Source organism: Nycticebus coucang, chromosome 4 (genome assembly GCF_027406575.1).
Source record: "Nycticebus coucang isolate mNycCou1 chromosome 4, mNycCou1.pri, whole genome shotgun sequence".
Lineage (NCBI taxonomy): Eukaryota > Metazoa > Chordata > Mammalia > Primates > Lorisidae > Nycticebus > Nycticebus coucang.
The window spans coordinates 27195821-27219759 of record NC_069783.1 but is presented as its reverse complement, the minus strand read 5'-3'; the positions used below and the strand labels follow the sequence as shown (position 1 = coordinate 27219759).

Sequence of the window (23939 nt, the reverse complement as noted above, 5' to 3'; positions counted from 1 at the left end):
TGTGAGATCAAACACATCCTGTAGCTGCTCGGGGCCCAGTAGGGCCCCACCCAGAACCCAGGAGAAAGGCCATGGGAAGTGCTCCAACTGCCCTGAAGCAGAGGATCTGGCCCACAGCACTCTATCCCTCCTGAGATTTTGGGTGACAAATGGGCACACAGGATTCTAATGGTGTCAACTCCCAAAAAACTGCAAATAAGGAAATACAGGGCCCCAGTTTTCCGTTCTGAGAAATAGGTGGCTACCTCCTACCTCAGCAGCTGAGGACTGGGAATAAGCAGGGATAGGCCCGGTCCAGGAGCTCCTGGCTCCAAGCAGCTGAGGTGGGGGCAGAGTGCACAGTACCGAGGCTGTCTGGGAGGCCTCACCTCCCCAGTCACTGCCAAGGACACCTCATGCAGCCTCCCAGCAAGGACCTCCGTGTGACAGGCAGCCAGGCACCGAATGCTCGCCAGGCCCTTCTCCTTCAACTGCCTGGGAAGAGAGACCAGGCCTAGGGCAGTTGGTGCGGAGGGGAGTTCCCACAGACCAGCAGCACCCACATCAGCAAGAGCCACATGCACTCCAACAGCAGGGTGGGACTCCATGACCTTAGATCAGGGTTTCCCAGGGTAACATCCTGGCCTTAAATCCTAACCAAGCAGTAAGGACTACTTTTATGGGGCTCCTAGCTGGCCCTCAGCTCTGCAGAGCTGGGACTAAAGCCACCCGCAGGACCATTATTGGCTACATAGAGTCACAACTGTGTGTCACCTTGGCACAAAGCTGACACCCTCAAAGGAAGGCACTTGAACAGGGAGAATGGAAGTCTATCCTCCATGGAAGAGCATGGGGGGCTTCCTGCAAGTGCTTGGACCCCAAATTACTGCTTTGCCCATCACCAAGACTTTGTGGCCCACCAGCACAGTGGGAGGAACACTCAGATTAAGTCTGATTCAGGGAAATAAGGAGACTTTCTTCAGCCCCATGCTGCGGAGTCAAATTCATACTCACCATACCTGGCTCTGGCATGTCCCAGAGCAGTACACAGGCTGTTTTCAGGGTCCCAGGGCACACACATGTCAATGCACACACACATGAACACACAGTCACAGGCACATGTACACACGTACACACATGTGCACACATGCACACACGCGCACACCCAGGCCCCAGCGCCCAGGGTAAGGTAGCTCCTCACCAGTCACTGCTGCTGAGGCACTGCAGGGCATCTACCAAGCCCAGCTCCGGGTTTGAGAAAGGCCTCAACTCCTTAAAGGCTCTAAGATCCATCTCCTCCTCCTCCTCTTCCCAGTCAGGAGACCCCAAAGTTAGCACCGCAGGTAACGAGTTAGCTGCACTCACAGAAAAGAAAAGAAACCACAGGCTTCACCCGGAGGATGGGGAAGAGCCTCACCCAGGTGGCAGGGGGTGCTGCTGGCCACCGTCAGCACCCAAGGCCCGGCCTACAGCCCTGAGCCCACCCGTCAGGCCAGGTGTGCACAGGACAGACCAGTGACGCTGAGCAGCAAGCAGGGAGCCAAAGAGACCCCTTAACTCTCTCCCTCTGGTTGACTTTTTCCATTTCCACCATTGCCAATGTGATTATTATAAACACACTGGCTTGTGATATGCCGCTTGATGTCACACAACAAGGCCCTAAAGCCAGTGACTCCCCCCAGGTTCGCCCTCTCCGTGGCTCAGTCAGGGCCTGAGGGCCTGTTGATGGAGACTTCCGGCTCACTTTGTACCCCGCTCCTACAGAGGCCTGTGGTGTTCTCAGCCTCTCCTCCTTCCCTCCTACTACCCAGGCCACAAGCCAGAAAGTGCTCCAAGGGCCGATGGCTGGAGGAAGGCAGGGGACAATATAGCTAACCGGCGCCCACACGGTCCAACCCTTGCAGGAACTGAAAACAAGGAGGTGGTTGTGTTTTTAGACAGAATCATAAACTCCTAGAAATACAGGAAGGACTCTCTACCTAGCCCAATGCCCTAATCACACAGTTGAGGGACTAGAGGCCCAGAGGCCACACTGCCCCTCAGCTCCCCCATCAGCACTGCCAGGACAAGGTCTCTTCCCACTCTAGAGCTCTCACTACCACGTCTCGCTTCCTGGCTAATTCTTTCCAGAAGGTCATGTCCACAAGGATGATTCTCACTGCAGTATATCCAGGAGGCCCTGGGCAAATCTGAGTTGAGAGGCAGCACTTTACTTAAAGCCAAGGTTCAAAGACCTCATTCCTGTCACCAGCATGTGGAAATGGGTCTTAATCGGTCCTTCAGGTCCCCCTCTGGTAGGCAGAAGTAACACCCGACCTCCCCATCCTTCCCTGGACAGCAGCAACATGAATCATGCCCTGTCCCAGAGTCAGCAGCACAGCCTCCTGCCCCCAGCCCGCCTCATCTCACCCTCCCTGGCATTCAGCATCCACCCTAGATTTCAAAACAAACCCACACAAAGCACCAGCCAGTGAGCTCCAGCCACTGGTCTCTTGTGGGAAAACACAATCTAAGGGTTTGTGTTTTCTTGCCTTTGCCAACCCCCTCCTCGAAGGTTTTTCAATAATGATCGCATTTATGCCTTAAGGTTCAGTAATTTCTGTCCTTTGCACACACAAACCGGAAGGAATTGAGAAGATCCAACTGGGCTCCCCTAAACCAACCCAGTCTCCTGAGAAAGGCTAGAAGCTCATGGGATTTAGGAGGAAAATCAGGAAGACAACCAGCCTTACCCTTCCAGCCAGACCAAAAAGTACACACAGGTCCAAGCTGTTAAGCAATGTAAGGAATTCCTTGTTTACTGTGAGGCGAGAATAAGAGGAAAAGAGGAGGAAGATTCCAATTCAGACCTCAAGGAGGTTAAGAAGAGAATGTTGGCTTTTTCTCCCTTTAACTCCCACAGTCTAATCTACGTGAAAGTCTTATTTCTACACATCAAACATACACATTCAAATGAGGAGCAACAATCACAGACTATGCTGAATCAAGTGTCAGAAGCCAAAGTCTTAGTCCCTGTGGCCCATCACCTCACATGACCTTGAGTGACCTTGTGTCTCTGGGTCTCAGTTTTGCTATCTACGAAATGAGGGGGTTGGGTTAGACAGATTGCTATTTCCCAGTATCAATCATTCAATTACCACTTTCATGACTTTTTGCCACACCTCTTAGAACCTCTTTTACTCACATGGTCCTTTTCTTCAAATCCTAAAGTAATTTATTTTAAAGGGAATTTACAATAATTTATCATAGTTGGCAAACTAACATCATTTGTCATAGAATATGATAAATATTTACAATAAAAATAAAACCATGTTAAAAACTCTAGCTGTAAAATTATAGCCAGCTTCTGATGTCTTTGAGCCCAAAGGGGAATCTGTTTGTTAAAAAAGAGAAGTGCTAAAGACTGGCTGCAAATTCAGACTTTCTTCTGGATACAATCAAAAGGACAGAAAAGATATTGAGAAGGGAGATGAGTCAGTATTATTCACAGCACTGATGCTGAGCTCTGTTCCACCATCAGTGACCCCCACGTCCTGCACTTAGAAGCCCTGAACCAGACTGATAGAGTGATTGTTTTCAAATGTAGAAGAATCTTTTCAAGTGAAAGCTCCTGTGAATGCCCAGTATACAAAAAAAGTGAGGCAAATAGAAGCTCCTCTGGTGGAATAGGGACACAGTCTCCCCCTTGTCCCCGGTATGTTCCCTGATGTGTCCTAGCAGAAGCTTTGGGCCCTCTGAATCCAGTCTATAACCAGCCCTGTCCAGCCGGGACATGTCATGAGGCAACGGACAGGTCTTCCCAGACCCCTGTCTTCCTCTTCTTGCCATTCCAGCTATTTCCTTGAATGCTGCCGTCCAGCACCTTGGCCCTAGTGCACTGGCTACTTCTCCAGGACCTGTCACCCGTACTGGGCACATCACTTAGTTGTCCTGAGTCCCCAGCTCAGCCCATGGGCAACTGTAAGTCCCAGACACTGTATTTCTCTGGAAAGGTGACCAGCACCCCCAGGCTGGCCCCTGGTCTAACATGGACAACAGGCAAAAGCAAAGCCACCAAGGTCACCTTTGCCATGTCCCAGAGCTTCCCAAGGCAACACAGATGAAGGGACATGTGTCCCCTGCCAGTCGGGTCCGGGCCCCACCTGAAGCGTGGCGGGCAAAGCAGGGCTCCCGCTTGCTGACGGGGATGCTAGGTAGTGAGGACCGGTTGGCCCTCCTCCTCAGAGCAGTGCCGGCGTCGTCTCTGCGTGGGCTCCTCAGTCCAGTGGGCACAGACAGGGTCCCACTGCCCCGGAGGGGAAGGAGGCCTGTGGAGGCAGAGAAAATCCCAGGACTGAGAAGTCACCCTTGGGCAGGTAGGGCTCCTTGCCAGTCCCGAGGTGGGTTGACAACCCAGGAGGTGGCCAAGAAGTTCCCCAGCCTGAGGGGGCCACCCAGGCACCCAGTACCTTCCTTCACAATGGTTCTCCGGGAACCCAGGCCCAGAGGGGCAAGCTCCCGCCCTCTCTCTGGCTCCTCTGCCCTGCGAAACAGTTCCATCTCCTTCATCTGCTTCAGCCGCATCTTCTCCTGGGCAGACTTCGAGATAGTGACTTGAATCTGGCACAGGTCAAGACAAAGCTATTAGCCTGGGGACCCCGTCACCCCTCCTAAACCTCCACTCATTCAATCATCAGAAACATGAATGCCTCCCATGCTGCTCTGGAAGTGAAAAGACACAGCCTTTGCTCCCAGAAGCTTCACAGAGAGGGGACAGACCAATGGCTAATGTCACACAGGTGACAGTGGCTTTCTGTGTAGATAAGAAGGCCTAAGGAACTCCCTGAGGGGGTGGAATTTAAGTGGAGACTTGAGTGAAGGGAGGGAGCAGGCTGGCAGTTTTCCAGAAGAGAAGTCTTTCCAGCAGAGGGGCAGATGCAAAGGCCCTGTGGCTGGAGTGTGCCTGGCTAGTTTGGGACAGTGGGAAGGACACTGGACAGAGAAGTGAGAGGAAATAAGATCTCAGAGGGGGCAAGACCCACATCACACAGAGCCTCATAGCCCATGGTAAGGACTGGGATTTTCCTCTGAAGGACATAGGAAGCCATTTGTGTTGAGCAAAGAAGCCACATGATCCAGCTTCCATGGGGTGGAGGGGGTCTCTAAGTGTTGTGTTTATAGGTTTTTATTGTGAAAGAGTTTAAAAATCATAGGAAATTGTCAAAATAGAATCAGGACTTCGTGTGTACCCTTCATCCAGCTTCCCCTAAGAACATTCCAACTTCCAGTTTTCCAAGGATCGTGCAGGTGACTAAGTAGGAAGAGTCTGGAGCAGGTGCCAGGACATCAATGAGACCACCAACCATTCCAGCAAAAGGTGGGGCTTAGACTAGGGCAGTGGTGGTAGGGAGGGCAGAGTGGCCAGGTCCTGGGCATGTCGCAAAAGGAGAGCCCACTGTCTGTGCCAATATATGAGGTGCGGGAGAGAGCGAGAACGACAGAGAGAGAAGGGAAGAAAAAGAAAGGAGGAAAGAGAGGAGAGAGAGAGGGAGAGAGAGAGAAGGAAAGAGAGAAAAGAAGAGAGAAGAAGAAAGAGAGAGACAGAGGCAGAAGGAAAAAGTGAGAGAAGGGGGAGAAAGAGAAGCGAAAGATGGGCCCAAACCTTTGGCCTGAGCAGCCGCAGGACAGAGGTGCCATTTACTGCCACTCACCAAGTGACACCCTAGGGAAGAGAAGTCTTTGTAGGTGAAGGCTCCAGGGTTGAATTTTAGACAGGGAAGCCTGGAAATATATCAAGTACTTAAGCAAAGATGTTGGGTTCCAGCTAAATGTATGCATCTGGAGGCCAGGGGAGCTGGAGGCTGGCAGGGGAAATGAGCCTGGGCGGGTGAAAGCTGGGGCAAGTGTAAAAACACCCAGGGCTGGAGAACTGAGCACTGAGCCATCAGCATTCAGAGGACCACAGGAGCCAACAGAGATGGACTCAAACAGAGCTGCCTGTCGACATAGTGAGAAGCAAGACCGAGCTGGCACTTCCTCCACCCCCCAGTTGAGAATTCTGGAGGATGAGCCACAAGTCATATCAATACTGGGTGGTACCTGTGGCTCAGTGAGTAGGGCACCAGCCCTATATACCAAGGGTAGTAGGTTTGAACCCAGCCCTCGCCAAATTGCAACAAAAAAATAGCCAGGCGTTGTGGCGGGCACCTGTAGTCCCAGCTACTCAGGAGACTGAGGCAAGACAATTGCCTAAGCCCAAGAGCTGGAGGTTGCTGTGAGCTGTGATGTCACAGCACTCTACCGAGGGTGACAAAGTGAGACTCTGTCTGTAAAAAAAAAAAGGTCAGGTCAACACTGTGATAGGTCAAGGTGGAAGAGGACAGAGATGTGGTGCATTTGGGAGGGTGAAGGGCACGGGTGACCTCAGTATGGACGGTTTCAGCAGTGGACTAAAGCCCATCTGGAGAGGACTCAGGAGAGAATGGGAATGGTTTTGTGTTGGTTTGGTTTTGCTTTCTTCAGAGGAAAGAGTTAATAGCAAATACACTGATAGGAATGACCCTATTTCAGGGAGAATATTTTTCCAAGAGAGGAAACAAAAGGCAAGGTTGATGGATTAGATGGGTGGAGCCAGGATGGTAGGAGATGGTAGGAGATGGTGGCGGTGGACACTTAAATTTGAGACGGGGGGTGGGAGGTAGCATTGTGTGTAATGCCAAGGTCTGAGGCATGGCCACAAGTGAGCAGCAGGTGGGTGGAGGCTGAGATCACTTTGCTGAACTAAATTATTTTGTTTCATGTTCTGTCGCCCTCCCTAGAGTGTCACAGTCGCACAGAATCCCAGTTTCTAACATAGCACACACACACACAGGAGCCCTTTAAGAAATGTTTATTGAACTGAACTGTTCTATCTCTGTTGCAAGAATGAGCACAAGTCCCCTGTCACAGGGACTCGCCAAAGCTTCACTAAATCTATTCCAACCAGAGAAGAGAAGCCTCCCCAAGGTCACCTGAGCAGAGCAAGGCACTCCCGGGCCTGCCAAGCACAGCCTTTGGCTGACGGGTCCCTGAGTCAGCTGCCTGTCAGTTGTCCTCTGGGGCGTTGCTCAAATGAATCTGCTCGGTTCCCCTAAGCCTTTCTGCCCTCCCCACGTCCTCCCTCCCTCCATCACTCCTGCCCCCAGCAGACCTCTGCACTCACCCCTTTACCACCCAAGTTGCCACCTCTGTTCTGGTGTCTCTTTCTTCCATCAGCCCTAACCCAACCCTGTCTACAGGTTCTGGCCTCTTCCCCACTCTGGTCTGTTTCTCACAAGCCAGACCCACACTCATATATTCCAGAAACTCGCCTTCACGCGGCCAGTGTCCACCGCGACCCCCCTGCCACCTCCTCTCGCTTCCCAGATACCTTGGTGCTGGTTTCCTTCTGGTCCTCTTCTTTCAGCCAGGGGCGGGCTCCTCTGGCAGGGCCAAAGGAAATGGCTGTCAGCACAGGGGCAGACTGGGAAGAGGGCAGGGCGGGCTTCTCAGCAGTGGCGGGCCTGTCTCCAGTGGGCAGGGCTGAGGGTTTGGGCCCTGAAGGATGAGAACAGGGATGGAGCTGAGGGCGCCCAGCACTGCCGGGCTGCTCCTGAGCTCTCTGGCCCATACCCTCAATTCGTCTGCCCAACTCTTCCTTGATGGAGAATACTTCTCTACAGAGAAGTACTCGCTGGCCTGGAGCGGGCTGCCTGAGGACCAGCATCACCTTCACGCATTCATCCCTTCATTTATTTAATATTGTGTACCTCGTTCTAAGGCAGGGGAAGGAATGAGGAGTCTGGGTAGGAAAGGGGGCCAGATCTGTTATCTAGGAGGATTACGGTTTTTTTCTGAGAATATAAATTTATCTGACCCCAGGAAAAGAAAAATCAAAATGGGTCCACTAGCCCTTTTACATGACCCTTAGAACACATGACCCTTAGAACTAAGACACAGCATGAAAGAGCTGGAAGGAGCCCAAGAGCTAACTAACTCTAGGCCAATCCTCTCACTTTAGCCGGGAAAGCCAAGAGCTGGGGGACTTCAGATGTTCTTATGATTGATACAATACAAATTCACTTCTGAATGACATCAAATCTATGTATCTCTTTATCATCGTATATTTTCCTAACCAGTGGATTCTAAAGGTACATTTCTCATTATGGAGGCAGGGTGGGGATAGACTCATTGATTTTCTGCTGCTCACAAGGTTTAGAGCTCACCATCCTTAGGGGAACCTACAAATCAGGGGTCTGCTGAGATGGGGCCGCCATCCAGGGCTGCCTGAATCCAAGGAAAGCTTCTGAAGTTCTGTGGAGTTCCCAGGTCACCCTGGCCCTGCCCAGCCCACACCTCTGCAAAGGCTTCTGTTCAGTGCAGGGAGAAGGAACAGGGCAGGGCAGAGGGGCTTGGAGCCAAGGGGAAGAGGCAGGACAGAGGGTATGGGTAGGCAGGGGCCAATTGACCAGGGCAGGGGCCACAGAAATGCCACAAGGCTGGGGCCCCCTGCTTCACACAGTGTCAAGTGAGCCCCTACTATGTGCTGGGAGTGTTACGCACATTGGGCAACGGTATTCCAGTTGACAGTGGAGCGTCAGAGAGCCCTCAAAAGACATTCTTCACACGTACCCCAAAGGGCCACAGCCACCCTAGAAAGCCTTGTCTGAGCAACCCACCCCTGCCCATGGGCTCCTGGTGACCTGGCTCTCAAGCAGCAAGCTGGTGAACCAGAGGGGGGAGGAAGACTAGCCGGGGTCTCCTGGCCCAAACCCCCGTGCCAGCACTCTCTGGATTATCTGTTAAGGACCCCCGGGGTGCCAGTGTGTGTCACCCAAGCTCACCCTGCTGCAGCCTGGCCTCAGAACACGGGAGAAGTAGCTGCCACTGTGGTTTCCATGCCAGGCCTATGTCCCAGGCCATGCTTCATGTTCTGATCCCAGGGCCTCTTGGGCAACAGCCTCACCACCCCCTACCCTACCCCCTTTGGCCAACTGGCTGACCTGCTGAGGGGATTAGCAGAGTGCCCAGCTGAGAGGCTGGCCCTGGGAGCTTCTCCCTGGCTGCCAGCCCCCACTGCCCACCACTCAGGCTCCTCCCACCCATCCTGCACATGAGCTGTGTTCTGGCATCCCCAGGCCTACAGCCACCTGCTCCCATCTCTTCACAGGTTCAGAAAGGGCCCCTCCTTCCTCTGCAAACACCTCCTGCCCTGCCCCCTCTCCTGGCCTCCATCAGGGCTGGCCCTATTCCCCTGACATTTAAACCTTCTGGGACCAACTGACTAAGGGTTTTGTGGGATGTGGTTTAATCTCTCACTCTCTCCTCCTTGCTCAACACAGTACAGGGCCAGCCGCAACACGCATCACTCCCTCCCAGCTTTGGAGCCCTGCAAACCTGAGAGTAAGTCTGGCAGGGCTCGGAGACCAGGGACAATGTCCAGCTCACAGAGCTGTCCTCTGTCAAACAGGGACAGCACCTTCTCTCTCATCTGGGTCGCTGTGAACCACAAGAGCTGGCATATAGCAACAGGCCTGGCAGAGCAGGCAACAATGGACACTGGTTCTCTGCCAGGCCTTGCCAGGCCTGCTGCCACTCTCAGCAAGGGGCCAAGGCGACTTCAGCTTCCCTGTGGTGAAATGAGGGCTTCGGACACAAGAGCTCTCGGGTCTCCTCTGTCCCTGGCTCTGCTTCTGTGATCCAGCCCAGGACCTGCAGAGTCATAGAATGGGGTGCGCACGGAGAATACGTACCCAGAGATCCAGGGCTCCTCTCCTGAGGCCTGCTCTCATGAACCAATCTTAAAAGAACAAGGGAGAGAAAAGGATTATGAGAGATGTGGCATTGGGAGCCCAGGGTGGCTCCAGGAGGAGACCACAGTGAGATGGGGGACACGGGGCTTGTGGCCAGGGTTCAAGCTGCAGGAGATGGCAGCTCCCTCTGCAAACATGAGGGCAGGCTGAATACCAGGCAGGCCAGACACAGCACTCATCCCTGCTCTCTGGCCACGTGCCCATCCCCAGGAACCTACACCCACATGGAAACTGTGTCTCGAAGGAAGCTCCTGCCCCTCCCCACTGTGTGCCCTGGGCCTGTGCAGTAGGAGAGAGGCCGCAGCAGATGAGGGGTAAACCGCCTCCCTGCTCGGAGAATGGTGACCTCAAGTTCTCCAAACTGCCCCAGCCCCACCCATGGGGGGTTGGGGGGAGAGCGCAGTGACCCCTAAACATTCCTCCTCCTCTGAGCATAATCCCCATTCCCTACCCTCCACCCCCAGGGACTGACGGGACTGATCTCTTTTGCTAAGACAGAAAATCACCCTGTTTTCTACTAAAAGCTGGATCTCAATTACTCATTGGAAGGGAAGATGGGGACATTCCTGGCACTGTTTTAATTGCAATTTTTTCAACTGGTAGCACCATTTATTCATTCAGCAAATGCTTACTGAAGACCCCCTATATGTGCCAAGCCCTGCCATAAGAGATGAAAAATACCCCTGCCTCGTGGAGCTGAGGTTTCTCTGAAGACCAGATGTGTGTGTCACACATGATTTTCCCTTCTCTGCAGAACAGCAGGACCCACTGGGGCTGTCAGGGTAACAGGCCACAACAAAGCATGGGACACGACACCCCCTGCTGAGGCCTGCGAGGATGTTCTCAGCAGGGCTATCCAGGCTAGGCTGGGCAGGAGGATGGGCAATAGGGGAGCCCACCTCAGAGCCTGCCTTAACTGAGGGAACCTTGATCCCAGGGCATGGGGGAGGTCAGGGGACCCTGAGTCCACTGGCAGGGACCACCCAGGACTCAACCCTGGATCAGGCACAGCCTCTTGGGTCTGGGCCTGTAGGCAGGGATTGTGTCGGCTGGAGGTAATGAGAGCCCCAGGGCTCCCTGCCCTGGGACACTACCCACCACTGCCCATCCACACTAACAGGATTAGTGAGGCCAGGGGCGGAAGTGGGGTGGGAAGTCCCAATGGCTACTCCAGCTCCTAAGAGCTCATGGGGGCCTCAGGCTGCCCATGGTGAGCGCAAAATTCCAGGTGTCCCTCCCACTCCCAGAGGAAGCCCACAGGGTCGTCCTGCTCAAACCCCAGCTCTGCCCCTTTTGGCCTCAGCGAGTCTGCTTTTCCCCTTCTGGGCAAAGGCCACGGCCTCGGAGGACTGGGCTCCGCTTCTTTCAAGCTCCTGGCCTTGCTGCGGCCTCTTGCCTTCCACCTCCTGTAGACCCCTCCACAAACCATGCCCATCAGCGTCTCTGCCCTTCTCCACATGGCTGCACAGTCCCTCCCTTCCCATCACAACCTCCCAGAAAGCCCACCACTGCTGAGTTTCCTCCTGGGCCCTAGGGAGAGGCTGGCACCGGGAAGTCAGGAAAGGGGCAACGCTAGGAAGGGCGTGGGCCGGGAGAGGGCTGGGAAGCGTGAAAATGAAAGACGGGGCAGGGGGCCAGGGGCCACAAGGAGACAGGCTAGAAGTTATTCAGGGAGTTAGTTATTCGGGGAAGGAGCCAGCAAGTGCAAACCGAGAGGAAAAGACAGGGGCAAGAAAGGGAAGGGAGCTGTTTGTATATTTTTGTTGTTGATAAGAAAAAGACTTGCACGCTCTGGGGGCAAGACATGACTGCAAGAGGGACTTTACCTAACAATTGCAATCAGTGTGACCTGGCTTCTTGTACCCTCAATGAAGCCCCAACAATAAAAAAAAAAAAAAAGAAAAGAAAAGGTGAAATATAAAAAAAAAAGAAAAGACTTGCGAGGATGTGGCGATCTGTTGGGAGCAAGAATCAAAGATGACACCTGCTCCTCCTCGAGGGAAACAGGAGATCTGTGAGGGGGCAGCTTGGGGACACACGAGGCACTCCACCATGCCGCCGTGGTGACACACCCTCCATCTCCCACGCTCTGAGTCTAGACGGCTTCAGCCTGGAGAAACCAGAGGTGCCTGACAGGAGGTGGCCACTGGGAGCCTGGCATCTGGGTGACATCAGGGCTAGGGCAGAAACACAAAGCCACCCACACCTACTCAATCTTGGACGCTGTGGGCAGGGATGAGGGCCCCCAGAGAAAACAAGGAGAGGGAGCAAAGGGCTGAGGTGCACAGGCGACAACCTTGAAAGTCAGGAAGCAGGTGTGAAGTCGGAAGGCAGGAAGGAGGAAAGTGAAAGGCTCAAACAGTGCAAAATGTCGAGAGAAATGCGATGGAAGGAAGGCAGCCAGCATGGGCCAGCCAGACCCTAGAACCAGCACAGTGTGCCCCGGGGAGGGAGAGACAGGAAGGAGGAGGGACCGTCACACTCGGGGAAGCAGACGGCACTGGGGCAGGCGATGTCTGAGGAGGCTGAAGGTGAACATCGAGCAGAGACGCAAATCTGGTCCATGGAAGGGTCCCCACAGCCCAGCAGGGCTGGAGGAAGATGTGCCCATAAGTGTGGGAGATGGAGGGCAGCAGGGAGCCAAGAGAGCAAGGAAGTGTGAGAGAGATGGAGAGTCCAGTCCACCAGGCCCCAAAGACACAGGGCGAGGGGGCGTCAGAGCAGGACCTTGACTGTGCCCGTGCAGAGTAAGCCAGGCCCACGGGTGTGAGCACACTCACACACACTCTTACACATGCTGCACTCACACAAGCAGGCACACACATGCATGCACTCAGACACACACTCTCAAACACACCTGCTCCCTCCGCACACCGGCCTGATGGCAGGGATGTCCCACACACAAAGCAAGAGCCAGTTTTACTGTAACACAGAGCTCCCTCCGCCCCACTTCTTGGGGAAGTAAGAAAACTCCTTTTGAAGTCCAAAATTCTGGGGACTACACCCCACATCCATACAATAATGGCTGTGTTTTTATTCTCCACCCATCAAGAACGTACTTAATAACAAAGAGCTACCATGAATTCAGTCGCGCTTTATAATAATGTATGTTTTATTCATCACCCCACAATCACGTCTGCTCAGAGACCAGCTAGACAGAGACGAGAGATGTTGTTACCCACTGCACCCCACCTGCTCTAGCCAGGGGCAGAGAAGCCCCGCACTGTACTGCGGCCTGCCCGGGGCTGTGGCTCATGGGTGGAGGTCCTGCCCTTCCCACCCCGTGCCCCAGCACTGGCATAGGGGTTCAGCCATGCAGAGCCCCAGAGGGTCTGGAGGGCTAGGGGGAGAGAAGCCAGCAAGGAAGTCTTAGCTTAGGGCTCTTACCGTGTACGGGGGGCCTTGAGGCCTGTGGCCACGTCCTGACCTGGAGGCCAGGAGCTGGGAAGGGTGCCAGCAGTGCGGGACGAGGCTGCCACCTGCCCACCCACCTTTGGGATGGGTGGGACCACCAGGCCCCCCAGCGACTTCCGCATGTTGTCATCATTGCAGTGCAGGAACTGGGGGCAGATCTGTACCTGCAAGCAGAGGTGGGCAGAGCTCCAGCCCCTGGGAACATCCACGCTGAACGCTCTGCTCCCCGGCACCAATCACAGGGACGGTCCTCCTAGCAGGGGCCGCCCGGGGCAGAGTGCTGGAAAGTGTCCCCTGGTTTCTCTTTCTAGCCACACAAACTGGATCCCCAGAATGCTGGTCATGTCCTTGCCCCTTCGGGTAAGAAGACTGGCAAGCCCGTTTCCTATTATTATGTGTTTTCATGTTCTCGTTTCAGAAAAGTCCTCAGATATTAGAGCTGGAAGGAACCTCCAAAAACATTTGATACAAACCTTTATTTTTACAGATGTGCAGATGAGGGCCCAGAGAGGAGTTTGACTCCCTCAGGGTCACACAGCCAGTGCGGGAGAGAGCAGAAACCAAGACTCAGCAGCTTGCCTCTGCAACGCTCCCTTCTTTTTTTTTGAGACAGAGCCCCATCATGTCACCCTTGGTAGAATGCCGTGGCGTCAGCTACCTCAAACTCCCTGGGCTTAAGCAATTCTCTTGCCTCAGCCTCCCAAGTAGCTGGGACCACAGGCGCCCGCCACAATGCCCGGCTATTTTTTGTTGCAGTTGTCATTGTTGTTTAGCTGGTCCGGACTGGGTTTGAACCCACCAGCCTCGGTGCATGTGGCTGGCGCCATAACCACTGTGCTACGGGCACCGAGCCTGCAATGCTCCCTTCTTAAAATGAAGAGAAATAGGTCAGAGAGCAAGAGGAGTTCTGGGGCACTGGGGCCAGAGAAGGCCCAGGGGGACCATTCATTCAGGACAAGAGGTCATGCAGGCCCTGGGCAGCCACCGAGAACTCGCAGGCCCACTGCTGGTTTGGGCGCTGGGGGAGAAGGTGGAATGAAGGCCCGACCCTGACAACAGCCTTGGAGACACCTCCAGAGATGCTCAGAGCAGGAACAGGGGTTGGGACAGGCTAGACAGGCAGGAGCACAGGGAGTGAGGAGCTGCAGGCAGGGCTCAGAGCAGTGGGACCGCCTTACCTCCTGGGGGCCAGCTCTCAACTCCTGGGGTCCCTGGACATTCCCTGTGGGGTCTAAGCCCTTCTCCTTGCCTCCGCTGGCCTCTGGGGTGGTGGGGATGCTCTGGATGGGAGGCATTGGCCTTGGCACCCTCAGCAGCCTCTGAGCAGTGGCGCGGGGGATGGTGCTCCTCAAGGCAGCTCCTTTGGGGCCTCCCCCAGGATCCAGAGAGGCTGCACAGGGGTGGATATGGGGACTCAGTTAGTCCCAGAAGAATGTGGGGTCTGAGGGGCAGGACTCAGACACCAGCAGCAGGGCCTCCGGTCCGGGGGAGGGCTGCTGGAGTAACAGAGAGGACAGACCTGCCCCCACCCCCACACCTCCAGCAGACTGAGCAAGTGGGCAGTACTGAGTGTCCTTTTCACTCGAAAGTGCTGATCAAAGCCACCTGTTTAGAATTCAGAGGCAGTATGGGTAGGAACGGAAACAATTCTAGACCAAGAGCAAGGACAGCAGGCCTGGCCCTGAGCGGAAGCTAAGTGGCCCCAGGCAAGCCATTGGCAATCTGAAGCCTCATGGGCACATCTGTAAAATGGGGTGTTTCCAAAGGCCCAACACCGCCACTGTGTTCCCCTTTCCATTTCAGCTAATGATGTGGGGGTGCAACTGTTCTGATATGGGGTAAGAGATGGACCAGCACACTCCAACTGCTGTCTCGACATTTTATGTCCCCAATAGACTTGTCACCACCCTGACCCCATCCCATCTGACCTAGCAGCCACCTGGAACCTCTGCACGGCAGCACAGAAGAGTCAACATTGCCTCAGGACAGGGTGACAGGGTGACAAGGCTAGCTCCAGCCCATCCAGGGGGCCAGAAACACCCAGCCCTCCACACTTGCCGAGGACCTAGTATGTCATCGGTCACTTCCCATCCATATGTTAGAAAGAACAACTCCCATTCTGTTTTTCCTCCAATGGAACTTTGTAAAAAAGAAATGAAAGGTCTAGAGGAAGACTTCAGACTTCTAAGGGAGGAAGTCGTTGGCCTGACAACTCCAGAAGTTGCACCACCTGGAAAGTCTAAGCAAGCACGGTGCACTCCAGACCCCACCAGCTGTCTGAGTCATGTCCTGCCAGGGCGAGTCCTCAGCAGGGTTCTCCTGCCTCCGCCTGGGCTCCAGGGAGCTGGAGACCCCTCATCATGGCCCAGGGAGAAGCTCAGCTGGGAGCAGCTGCTAATGACAGCTGCAGGCTTGATGGTAGCACCCCCAGGTCCCAAGAGCATTTCCCCCAAGACATCAGGCCTTCTTATTTCTCTTGTCACCCAAAGAGTTTGTTCAGCTAAAAAGACCCAGTTATGTGATGTACCCAGGAGGAAAGAAGAGAAAGAAATTATTGATTTATTAAGTTCATGCCAGGTACTGAGAATTCTCTGCAATTTTTCATTAAACCCTCACAGGAACACAGAAGTATTGGTATCCCCATTACACAGAGGAGGAAATTGAGGCTTGAAGGGTCACCCATTTGCCCAAGTCCCCACAGCCAGTATGTATTGGGGCTGACATTTGAACCTGGTCTATTAAACTGGATCTCCCACCACCCTGATAACAGAGAAATATAAAGTACCCTCTGTTGTTCAACTCTTTGCTCATCTATTCAACAAACATTTCCTTTTTTTGGTTTGGGTTTTGTTTTTGTTTCTTTGCTTTGAGACAGGATCCCACTGTGTTGCCCAAGCTGGAGTACGGTGGTACAGTCACAGCTCACTAAAGGCTCAAACTCCTGAGTTCACACGATCCTCCTGCCTCAGCCTCCCCAGTAGCTAGGTGCACACCATCATGCCTGGCTAATTTTTTAATTTTTATTTTTTTAGAAACAGGCATCTCTATATGTTGCCCTGGCTGGTCTTGAACTCCTGGCCTTAAGCAGTCCTCCTGCCTCAGCCTCCCAAAATGCTGGAATTACAGCTGTGAGCTGTTACACCCCCTTAACAAACATTTCTGAAGAACCTCCTAGGGGCCAGGCAACTGTGCCTCACACTGGGGACTCAGTCCCTGCACTCTCGGAAGTGAAAGTTACATGCAAGATTCAAGTCCCACAGATAAAAATACAAATGCAAACTGTGGAAAGAACTAAAGGAAAAACAATAGGGCACTATTAGAGAGCATGCTATGATGCCAAGGGCAAGTTCAGATGGGTGATGGGGGGCCAAGGAGGCCTCTTGAGGAGGGCTATTGAGCCAGAGTTGGGGGGAGATATTGAGGTGGGGAACAGGGGAGAGCAGGGGCACTCTAAAGTCTCAGGCAGGTCAGAGCCCAGAGCTCCAAGCACTGGAGGGTCAGTCATTCCCTGGGCCTGACAAGCAGAGACAAGGGGAGAAAGTGACACAGGCAGGGGTGAGGCCAGGGCCAGAGGGCCTTGTGCATGTGGGAATGTTTGAGACCCTGTTCTAAGTGCCCCTGGAAACCACTGCGGGTTTTAGTTGATGGGAATGGGAGAAGAATACTTGTTCAAGAATCTTCTGCAGCAGACTAGAGGGACAAGGGCAGAGGCCCAGGAGGGAGGGAGGTGGTGCTCCTGCAGACAGGAAGCTGAGGCCACAGAGACAGGGTGCCTAGTAGGTGCCCACGGCCCAGGCCTGAGAGGCCAGCATGCCACCTGGACACTGTGGCAATCTTCACAGTCCTGCACCCCTGACCCCAACCTTGGGTTGTGGGGAGGGGACAGAGGATGGGACTCACCTGGGGAAGATGCTGCCAGGCCCTCCGAGAGCCTCCTTTTCTTGAGTTTGTCCTTGATCTGGGTGGTATCCCGGGCGACACTGCTGGCCTCCGACTCTGCCAGGGAGTGGGACCCCAAAGACAGGGTCCCAAGGTTCCTGTAGTGACCATTCCTGGCCTGCCAGCCTTTCAAAGGAGCATCCAGTTTTTGGCTACCCGGGTTCCCATGTCCACTCAGGAGCTGTGACGGCTTCTCATTGCTCAGCAGGACACTTGGTGTGGGCTGGAGGGAGGCTGAAGGAGACAGAGGTGTGAGTAACTTGGCACTCGAAGGGCTGGGATGGCACCAGGCACCAACAAAGCCCTTGTTGCTGCTCTCTGGGGACATACTCTCTGGCCCTGTGAATTCCAGGTGTCATGTTTCAGTCACTCCTGGTAGCAAGGTTCATTCAGCAGTGAACTAACAAGGCCCGTGTCACTGTCACGAGGACTCAGGGACTTAAAGGGGAGTTGGTATGCACAGATGAGAGGCCGTGAGTATGTGGAGAAGGCCGTCTGCCCTGGGACCACTGGCCAGTCTCCGGGAGCCAACAGAAGCACGGGTATCACTGAGCACTGCTATACACCAAACACAGATCACAGAGAAGACCATGCGACTCTGAGCAAATCACATCCAGTCCCGGCAGACACATCCAATGTCACCTGGCAAGCATCTCCCAAGTGGCAAGCACCATCCAGACAGTGGGACTACAGAGATGAGTGAGGCACAGTCTTTCACTAAGGGACGTTCACTCCATGTCCATAACTGGGCTCAGCATGAGACAGGGCATGAGCTGTGCATAAGGGGACAGAAACAAAATGCTGTGCATGCTTAGAGGAGGAGGAGGACCCACGAGAGCTTCGGGAAGTGGCGCATTTGACTGGGGATCCGGAGCAGGAAAGAAGGAAGGGAACAGGGGAAGCCCCAGGTAGACAAGCTCCCAGAATCTCCACCACACCCCTGCTCTTCTGGAGACCCTGGTGTCCAGGCCACAAACACCGGGCTGCATCTGACACCAGACCCAAGGACAGCTGAATGCTGGGCCAGCCACAGGCCCGTCACAGGGCTGGCCTGAGAGAGGGTGACCAGAGCAGTCAGATTCTCTATCCAAAAACCACAGCTGGGGCTCTGCAGAGAAGGCGGTGTGCCACTGGCCCCCAGAGCAGCAAGTCGCAGAGGCCAGCAAAGCAGCAGCTGTCCACCAGAGGAGCCCACAGTCCTGCTGCTGCCCTGGACACTGAGAATGCCCCAGGTCCTAAGGAGGGCTCCACAGGGGCAGCCCCTGCCTTCCTGGGCTTCATGAGCTCCCCCAGAGTGCCTAGGGAGTCAGACGCATGCTGAGAACCCCATGCCCCATTCCTGTGGGTCTCCCTCTGTCCAGCCCCATCCTCTGAGGCACAGAGTCAGAACAGCCTGCCCCAAAACTAGAGGCCACAGGCTTGCATCTAACACCCTCATGTCCTCCCTCCAAGATGAGGCCCAAGCCCTGCCCGTGGCCAGTGGCTCTGACTGGGCAGCTGCCAAGTGGAGCCTCCCCATCCTCTGCCCAAAGTCCCCTGTTAGGCCACTCAGGACACTAAAGGCCATTTGGTGTGGTCTCGTCACTAGGTCTTCCCAGCTCACCTTCTCCATGAGCCGGCAGACTGGAATCAATGCTTCCAGGCGGGAGCGTGCGGGACCCAGCACTGGTCCGAGGGACACTCGCGCAGTACACAGCCACTGGAGCCAGAACCCTGGCTGGGGACAGAGCACAGGAGAGCACAGCCAGTCTGCAACCTGTCCACACTTTCCCGCACACTCTGAAGTGAAGGCACCTTAGGGTCCTCCCAGGCCACAACTGGAACAAACTAGGAACATCCCTCCCGCACCCCTGAGCACTCTGCCCCCAAGGTCTCTGCTCAAAGGACCAAAGCATATGGTGGTCCAGACCCCCACAGAAGAGCCTGGCCAGCCAGCCAAAGAGCCAGTGATCTCTACCAATTCCCCCACCCAACTCACCCAGGCTCTCGGCTTCACAGCCCGCCACACACTCTGCCTGCAGTCTCCCTCCTGGCTTTGCCCCAAGCCCTTGATCATTACCCACACAACCCTGACCCCTGGTTTGCCCAGCTCTGGCCTCTGTCCAGTAGCCACTCTCCCTGAGCCACCCCCTGCAGAGAACCCCTTGCCCTGTGGTTTCACTCGGACCAATGTCCCCAGTTGCAGAGCAGAGCATCTGGTTACCTGGCCATACCCCTCTCTTGGAGCCCCAATCCCCTCACAGCACATCCTACACTGACCTTCACTCTTCTCCCCTAACTTCCCAAGGGCATTGCCTGTCCCCCAGCAGATGGTTGTCAATGTTTGCTCTGCACAGGCCCCTGCCCTCGAAGCCCTTGATGACACAGTAGTGGGCAAGACTGACTCGGTGTTCAGTGGAACTGAAAGTCCAGTCAGGGGGAGATAATGATTAACAAGCAACGACAGAGTGGAGCCTGGAAGCCCCAGCTAGGGACAGGGACAGGGAAGGGAGGGACCCTGGGCTAAGACCACAACCAGGAGCAGAAGTCAGGAAAAGAAGATGGGAGGCTCAGCTAAGGCACCCACTCCTTTAAGAAGCCTTCCCAGCTTTGTGTGCATTTTCAAATCAGATAAATCTGGGGGTTTGAGATGTTTACGTTTCTTATATACTCTGTTAATTAATCCCTTGTCAGATGGGATAATTGGCAAATATTTCTCCCATTCTGTAGGTTGCCTCTTCACTGTTATTGTTCCCTTTGTGATCCCATTCATCTATTTTTACTATTTTTCCTGTGCTTTTGAGGTCACTACTGGGTATATAGACAAAGAGAGGAAATGGGTATATCAAAAAGACAGCTGCACTCCCATATTTACCGCAGTACTACTCACAATAGCCAGGACACGGGATCAACATATGTGCTTATCAGTGGATGAATGGAGAAAATGTGGCACGCGTACACGTGGGATATAATTCAGCTATTTAAAAAAATAAAATCCTGTCATTTGCAGCAACATGGAGGCCACTATGTTTTGTGAAATAATCCAGGCAAAAAAGACAAATATTGCACGTTCTCACTCACATGTGGGAGCTAAAATAGTAGATCTCGTGGAGGAAGAAAGTAGAATGATGGTTACTAGAGTTTGGGAAGGGTGAGTGGGAAGGAAGAGAGCTCGGTTACTAGGGACAAACACGCAGGTAGCAGAAATAAGGTCTAGGGTCCCACTGCACAGTAGGGAGACTTAACAATAAATAATATATCGTGTAGTTCAAAATAGCTAGAGGAGAAAAATTAGAATGTTCCCAATGTAAAAAAAAGATAAATGCTTAAGGTGAAGATGTGCTAATTACCCTGATTTGATCATTGCACATTGTATGCATGAATCAAAATATCACATACCCCCAAAATATGTACAACTCTTATGTATGAATGGAAGGGAAGCCCTCCCTCCCTGTGCTTCCACAGCCCCAGGCACACCCCGCCACATCACTCTTTCCTCGCCAGGCCTCTGCCTGGTCCTCCCCAACAGTGGAATATTATTCAGACATAAAAAGAATGAAATCCTGTCATTCGTCCCACGTCCCACACCCTCCCACCTCAGCCCTTCTTGAGCACACCCCGAGACCATCCATGGGGCCCTAACCTGCCACCTGGAGACCGCCCCCCACAAGTGGAAACCCAGCCCATCCACCCTAGGCTGGATGGCCCCTGGGAGCCTGAGTTCCCCTTTCTGTTATCTGTGTGACCTTGAGGAAAAAGTGAACGTCTCTGAGTCTCAGTTCCCATATCACTAAAGCAAAGGGGCTGGACAGCACCAGGGGGTCTATAACACCTTTCTTCTCTTTCTAGATCTGTAGAAGCTTCAGCACCTCCCACCTCTTCACTAGCATCTACTATCACTGGGATCTAATTTAGGACTAAATTATGCAGTTTTCATATTAATATACAAAGCCCTAAGGGGTCTGAACAGCTCTGCTCTAGCCATCCTGGCTCCCCACCTTTCCAAACGGTCATCTAACCCCTGCTCCAGCCCCTCTAGGATAAGACACCTCTGCACCTTACAAGCCTGCAATCATCTGGGGCAGGACCAACCCCTCACATTCCAGAGGGAACTGAGACTCACACAGCAGGCCCAGAGCCCCATCTCCTGGCCCTAAGTGGCTACACACCATCCCCTCTGTCCTCTGCCTGGTCAGCTAAGGAAATGGGCTGTCCATTCTCCCCAAGGTCCCAGCCCACAACCTCCGTCTGTCCACACCACAGTGTTGGCCCCTGGAGGAGCCAGCCTGCCTCAGAGAGTGTAGGGAGAGCCACCCAGATGCAAGCTAGGCAGGCAGGGACAGCTGGCAGGTGGAGAATGACCCAACTGCCTGGCTACGTCACCCAGGTGCAGCCTGTCCACGCCAGTATCTGAGGAAGATCCCCCACCAGGAAAACACCAGGAACAGGCCTCTTTACCTGGGGGGACATCGTCACGGGTGGCCATGCCCTGGGTGGAGAAGGTGCCTGGCTGGTTTCCCAGAGGCAGTGGCTGCTCCTGGGCTGCAAAGACAGTCCTTGGGGGTCCAGAGGGCTCAGATCAGTCACATCCAGGATCTGCAGTTGGGAGGGGCAGAAACAAGTCAGTAAAAACAAGTAACAGTTTCTAAACAACTCCACAGAAAGCCCATCGGGAGCTAAAGCATTATTGTCATGAGGAAATCTGCCACTGGACCAAAGGACACTTCTTTTCTGACATTTGGACTCTCTCAGATGCTTCAAAGTTCCTAGGTGCCGAGGCTGCTGAGTCTGTGAGAAGAGCTCATGGTAAAGAATGTCAACGAGACCAGTCAACCTGTCCTCCTTTGTCACTCGTACACAGGCACCTTTAGGTTCTCCAGAAGGTGGACATTTTCAAGGTGGAGCCTGACAGTCTGTTGCCACCAGCCTGAGAGGCCCTGAAAACTCAGAATGCAGAGGTGGCCTCTCTGCACTGGTACTTGGCAAGACCTCCCAGAAACCAGTTCTCCGTTTTCTTTCAGGATGGGCTAATTTTCACCCACATGGTCATCTCAAGCCTTGAGCTTGGCTTCTTGAACAAGCCCCACCTCTGCCCTTCAGCCATTTTATGGACCTGAGTGCCTCTCCCCGGCCGCCCGACCTCTGAGGTCAGTACTCAGCTTGGGCCCTCAACCTAACTTCATTTCCTTTCCATGGGACAGGGTCTCACTGCAGACTTCACACATTTCATAAATTCTTTGCTGGGAAACTGTTTTCCCTGACAGCTAAGGAAGATGGGCAGAGAGAGAACGCCCACATCTCCCCACAGCTACTCTGGAGAGTAGCTCCCTGCAAATATCACCTGGGGACAGGGCGAGACACTGTGCCAACTCCTTTGTCAGGAACTGCCACCATCTCAGGCCCCAGAAGGCACAGCAGCTCCTAGCAACCCACAGGCCAAACGGAGGCTACAGCTTAGACCAGCTGCCCCGCCAGCCTAGTCTGGGCTCACTGCTGGGAGCCTCAGAACAGTCAGCGCCTGACAGAACTTGGGTTCTGTGTCTGAGGGGAATTTTCCTCACAGCCAGGGGAGAAGGCAACTCCATTTAGTGACCGCTGGGCTAAGTCATCTGAGATTTGGCCATGTGGTAGTGAAAAGCAGCCATGGGCATCTGTGAAACACAGCACTTCTCCCAACCAAGGAGGTGAAGACTTTATTCCACAGGTATCAACACCCAGGCCTTTACCCCAAAGACTCTACTCCACAGGTATCAACACCCCAGCCTTCACCCCAAAGAGCTGGAGAAGAGGCTCAAGAGATTGGCCAGGAAGCTCTGTTCCAGCAAAGCCCAGCAGAATGTTCTAGGCTGGGACAGACCTTCCACAGGTGAATCAAAGCAAGCAAGCTGAAGGTCAAGGCTTTGGGGCAGCAAGGCCCCACCTGCTACCTGTATCTCTCACCAGAAGACATGCTCATGCTTTCTATGAAATTTATATGTAGAAAGGCGATATTTAGCTACAGCCCTTGTGCTCAACCTTGGCTGCAGATCAGAATAGAAGAAACCAGTTAAAATGACAGATTCCAAGCCCTCAGGCCTCTCCTGTCTTCTAGGGAATAGGCCACAGGGATTCATTTGTGTGTTTCTTTGGTTTTTATTGTTAACTCCTAAGTGATTCTGAAGTCCAAACAGAATTGAGGGCTAATAAGATCTCAGCCCTGTTTTTCAGTAAAGTAGTTATTGCTGCCTCAGTTTCCTCAATGTGATGACCCTCTAGGAGGCCAAAGAGAAGGTGTGGGGGACCTGAGTGTCCAGGATGCATACTTTTCAACAGCCACTCCTCTGCAGTGGGTGTCCACCCAAGGCCACTGTCCCTCCTACATCCTCCTCAGTGGTCAGATGGTCAGCAGGCCGAGACAGCTCATGTTCCCCCACATCCTGAGGGACACTGGCAGGGCAGGGAGGACACCTGGGGCTACTCTGTGGCTTGCCAAGCCCTCCCATCAAGCAGAGCCCATTTGAGTCCCTCTGGGGGTCTACACCTATGGCTCTACGGCCCTAAGGGTCTACAGTGTAGGAATGACTAGGCACCCACCCAAGTCAAAGTCGCTCTGGACACACTGCCATGTCTTATGTGACAGCCAGCAGGGCACCTCCCAGGTGACTTGTAGGAACTTAATGATCCATGTCCAAACTATAAAAAGTCAGAATCAGAAATTCCAGCACAAATGTGAGTAGCGCTTTGGGGTTTACCATAGACCCCATGGAGCACCCCACCTAGGCACAATTCACTGAAGCACGGCTGTGGCACCAGGGTGTCACTTCCCTCAGAACAGCCAGC

General features: G+C 53.8%; 1 protein-coding gene across 5 annotated transcripts in view; it reads right to left on the bottom strand.

Moving 5' to 3' along the window:
• TOGARAM2 (TOG array regulator of axonemal microtubules 2) overlaps positions 1 to 23939 on the bottom strand; it is a 59882-nt gene that overhangs the window by 21386 nt on the left and 14557 nt on the right. For 2 of the 5 annotated variants that reach the window (XM_053589080.1, XM_053589079.1), the window contains 11 exons: positions 21579 to 21716; positions 18745 to 18858; positions 17103 to 17375; positions 14381 to 14592; positions 13176 to 13366; positions 9729 to 9775; positions 7367 to 7533; positions 4428 to 4578; positions 4122 to 4286; positions 1181 to 1334; positions 369 to 474 (listed from right to left, as the gene is read on the bottom strand). In XM_053589080.1, coding sequence (XP_053445055.1) covers positions 369 to 474; positions 1181 to 1334; positions 4122 to 4286; positions 4428 to 4578; positions 7367 to 7533; positions 9729 to 9775; positions 13176 to 13366; positions 14381 to 14592; positions 17103 to 17375; positions 18745 to 18858; positions 21579 to 21606 — 1608 coding nt within the window. In that variant the 5' untranslated portion in view covers positions 21607 to 21716. Of the gene's footprint in view, positions 1 to 368; positions 475 to 1180; positions 1335 to 4121; positions 4287 to 4427; positions 4579 to 7366; positions 7534 to 9728; positions 9776 to 13175; positions 13367 to 14380; positions 14593 to 17102; positions 17376 to 18744; positions 18859 to 19119; positions 19157 to 19344; positions 19371 to 19400; positions 19490 to 21578; positions 21717 to 23939 lie in introns of those variants that run through there. The other 3 variants (XM_053589081.1, XM_053589083.1, XM_053589082.1) reach the window with 3 other exon arrangements.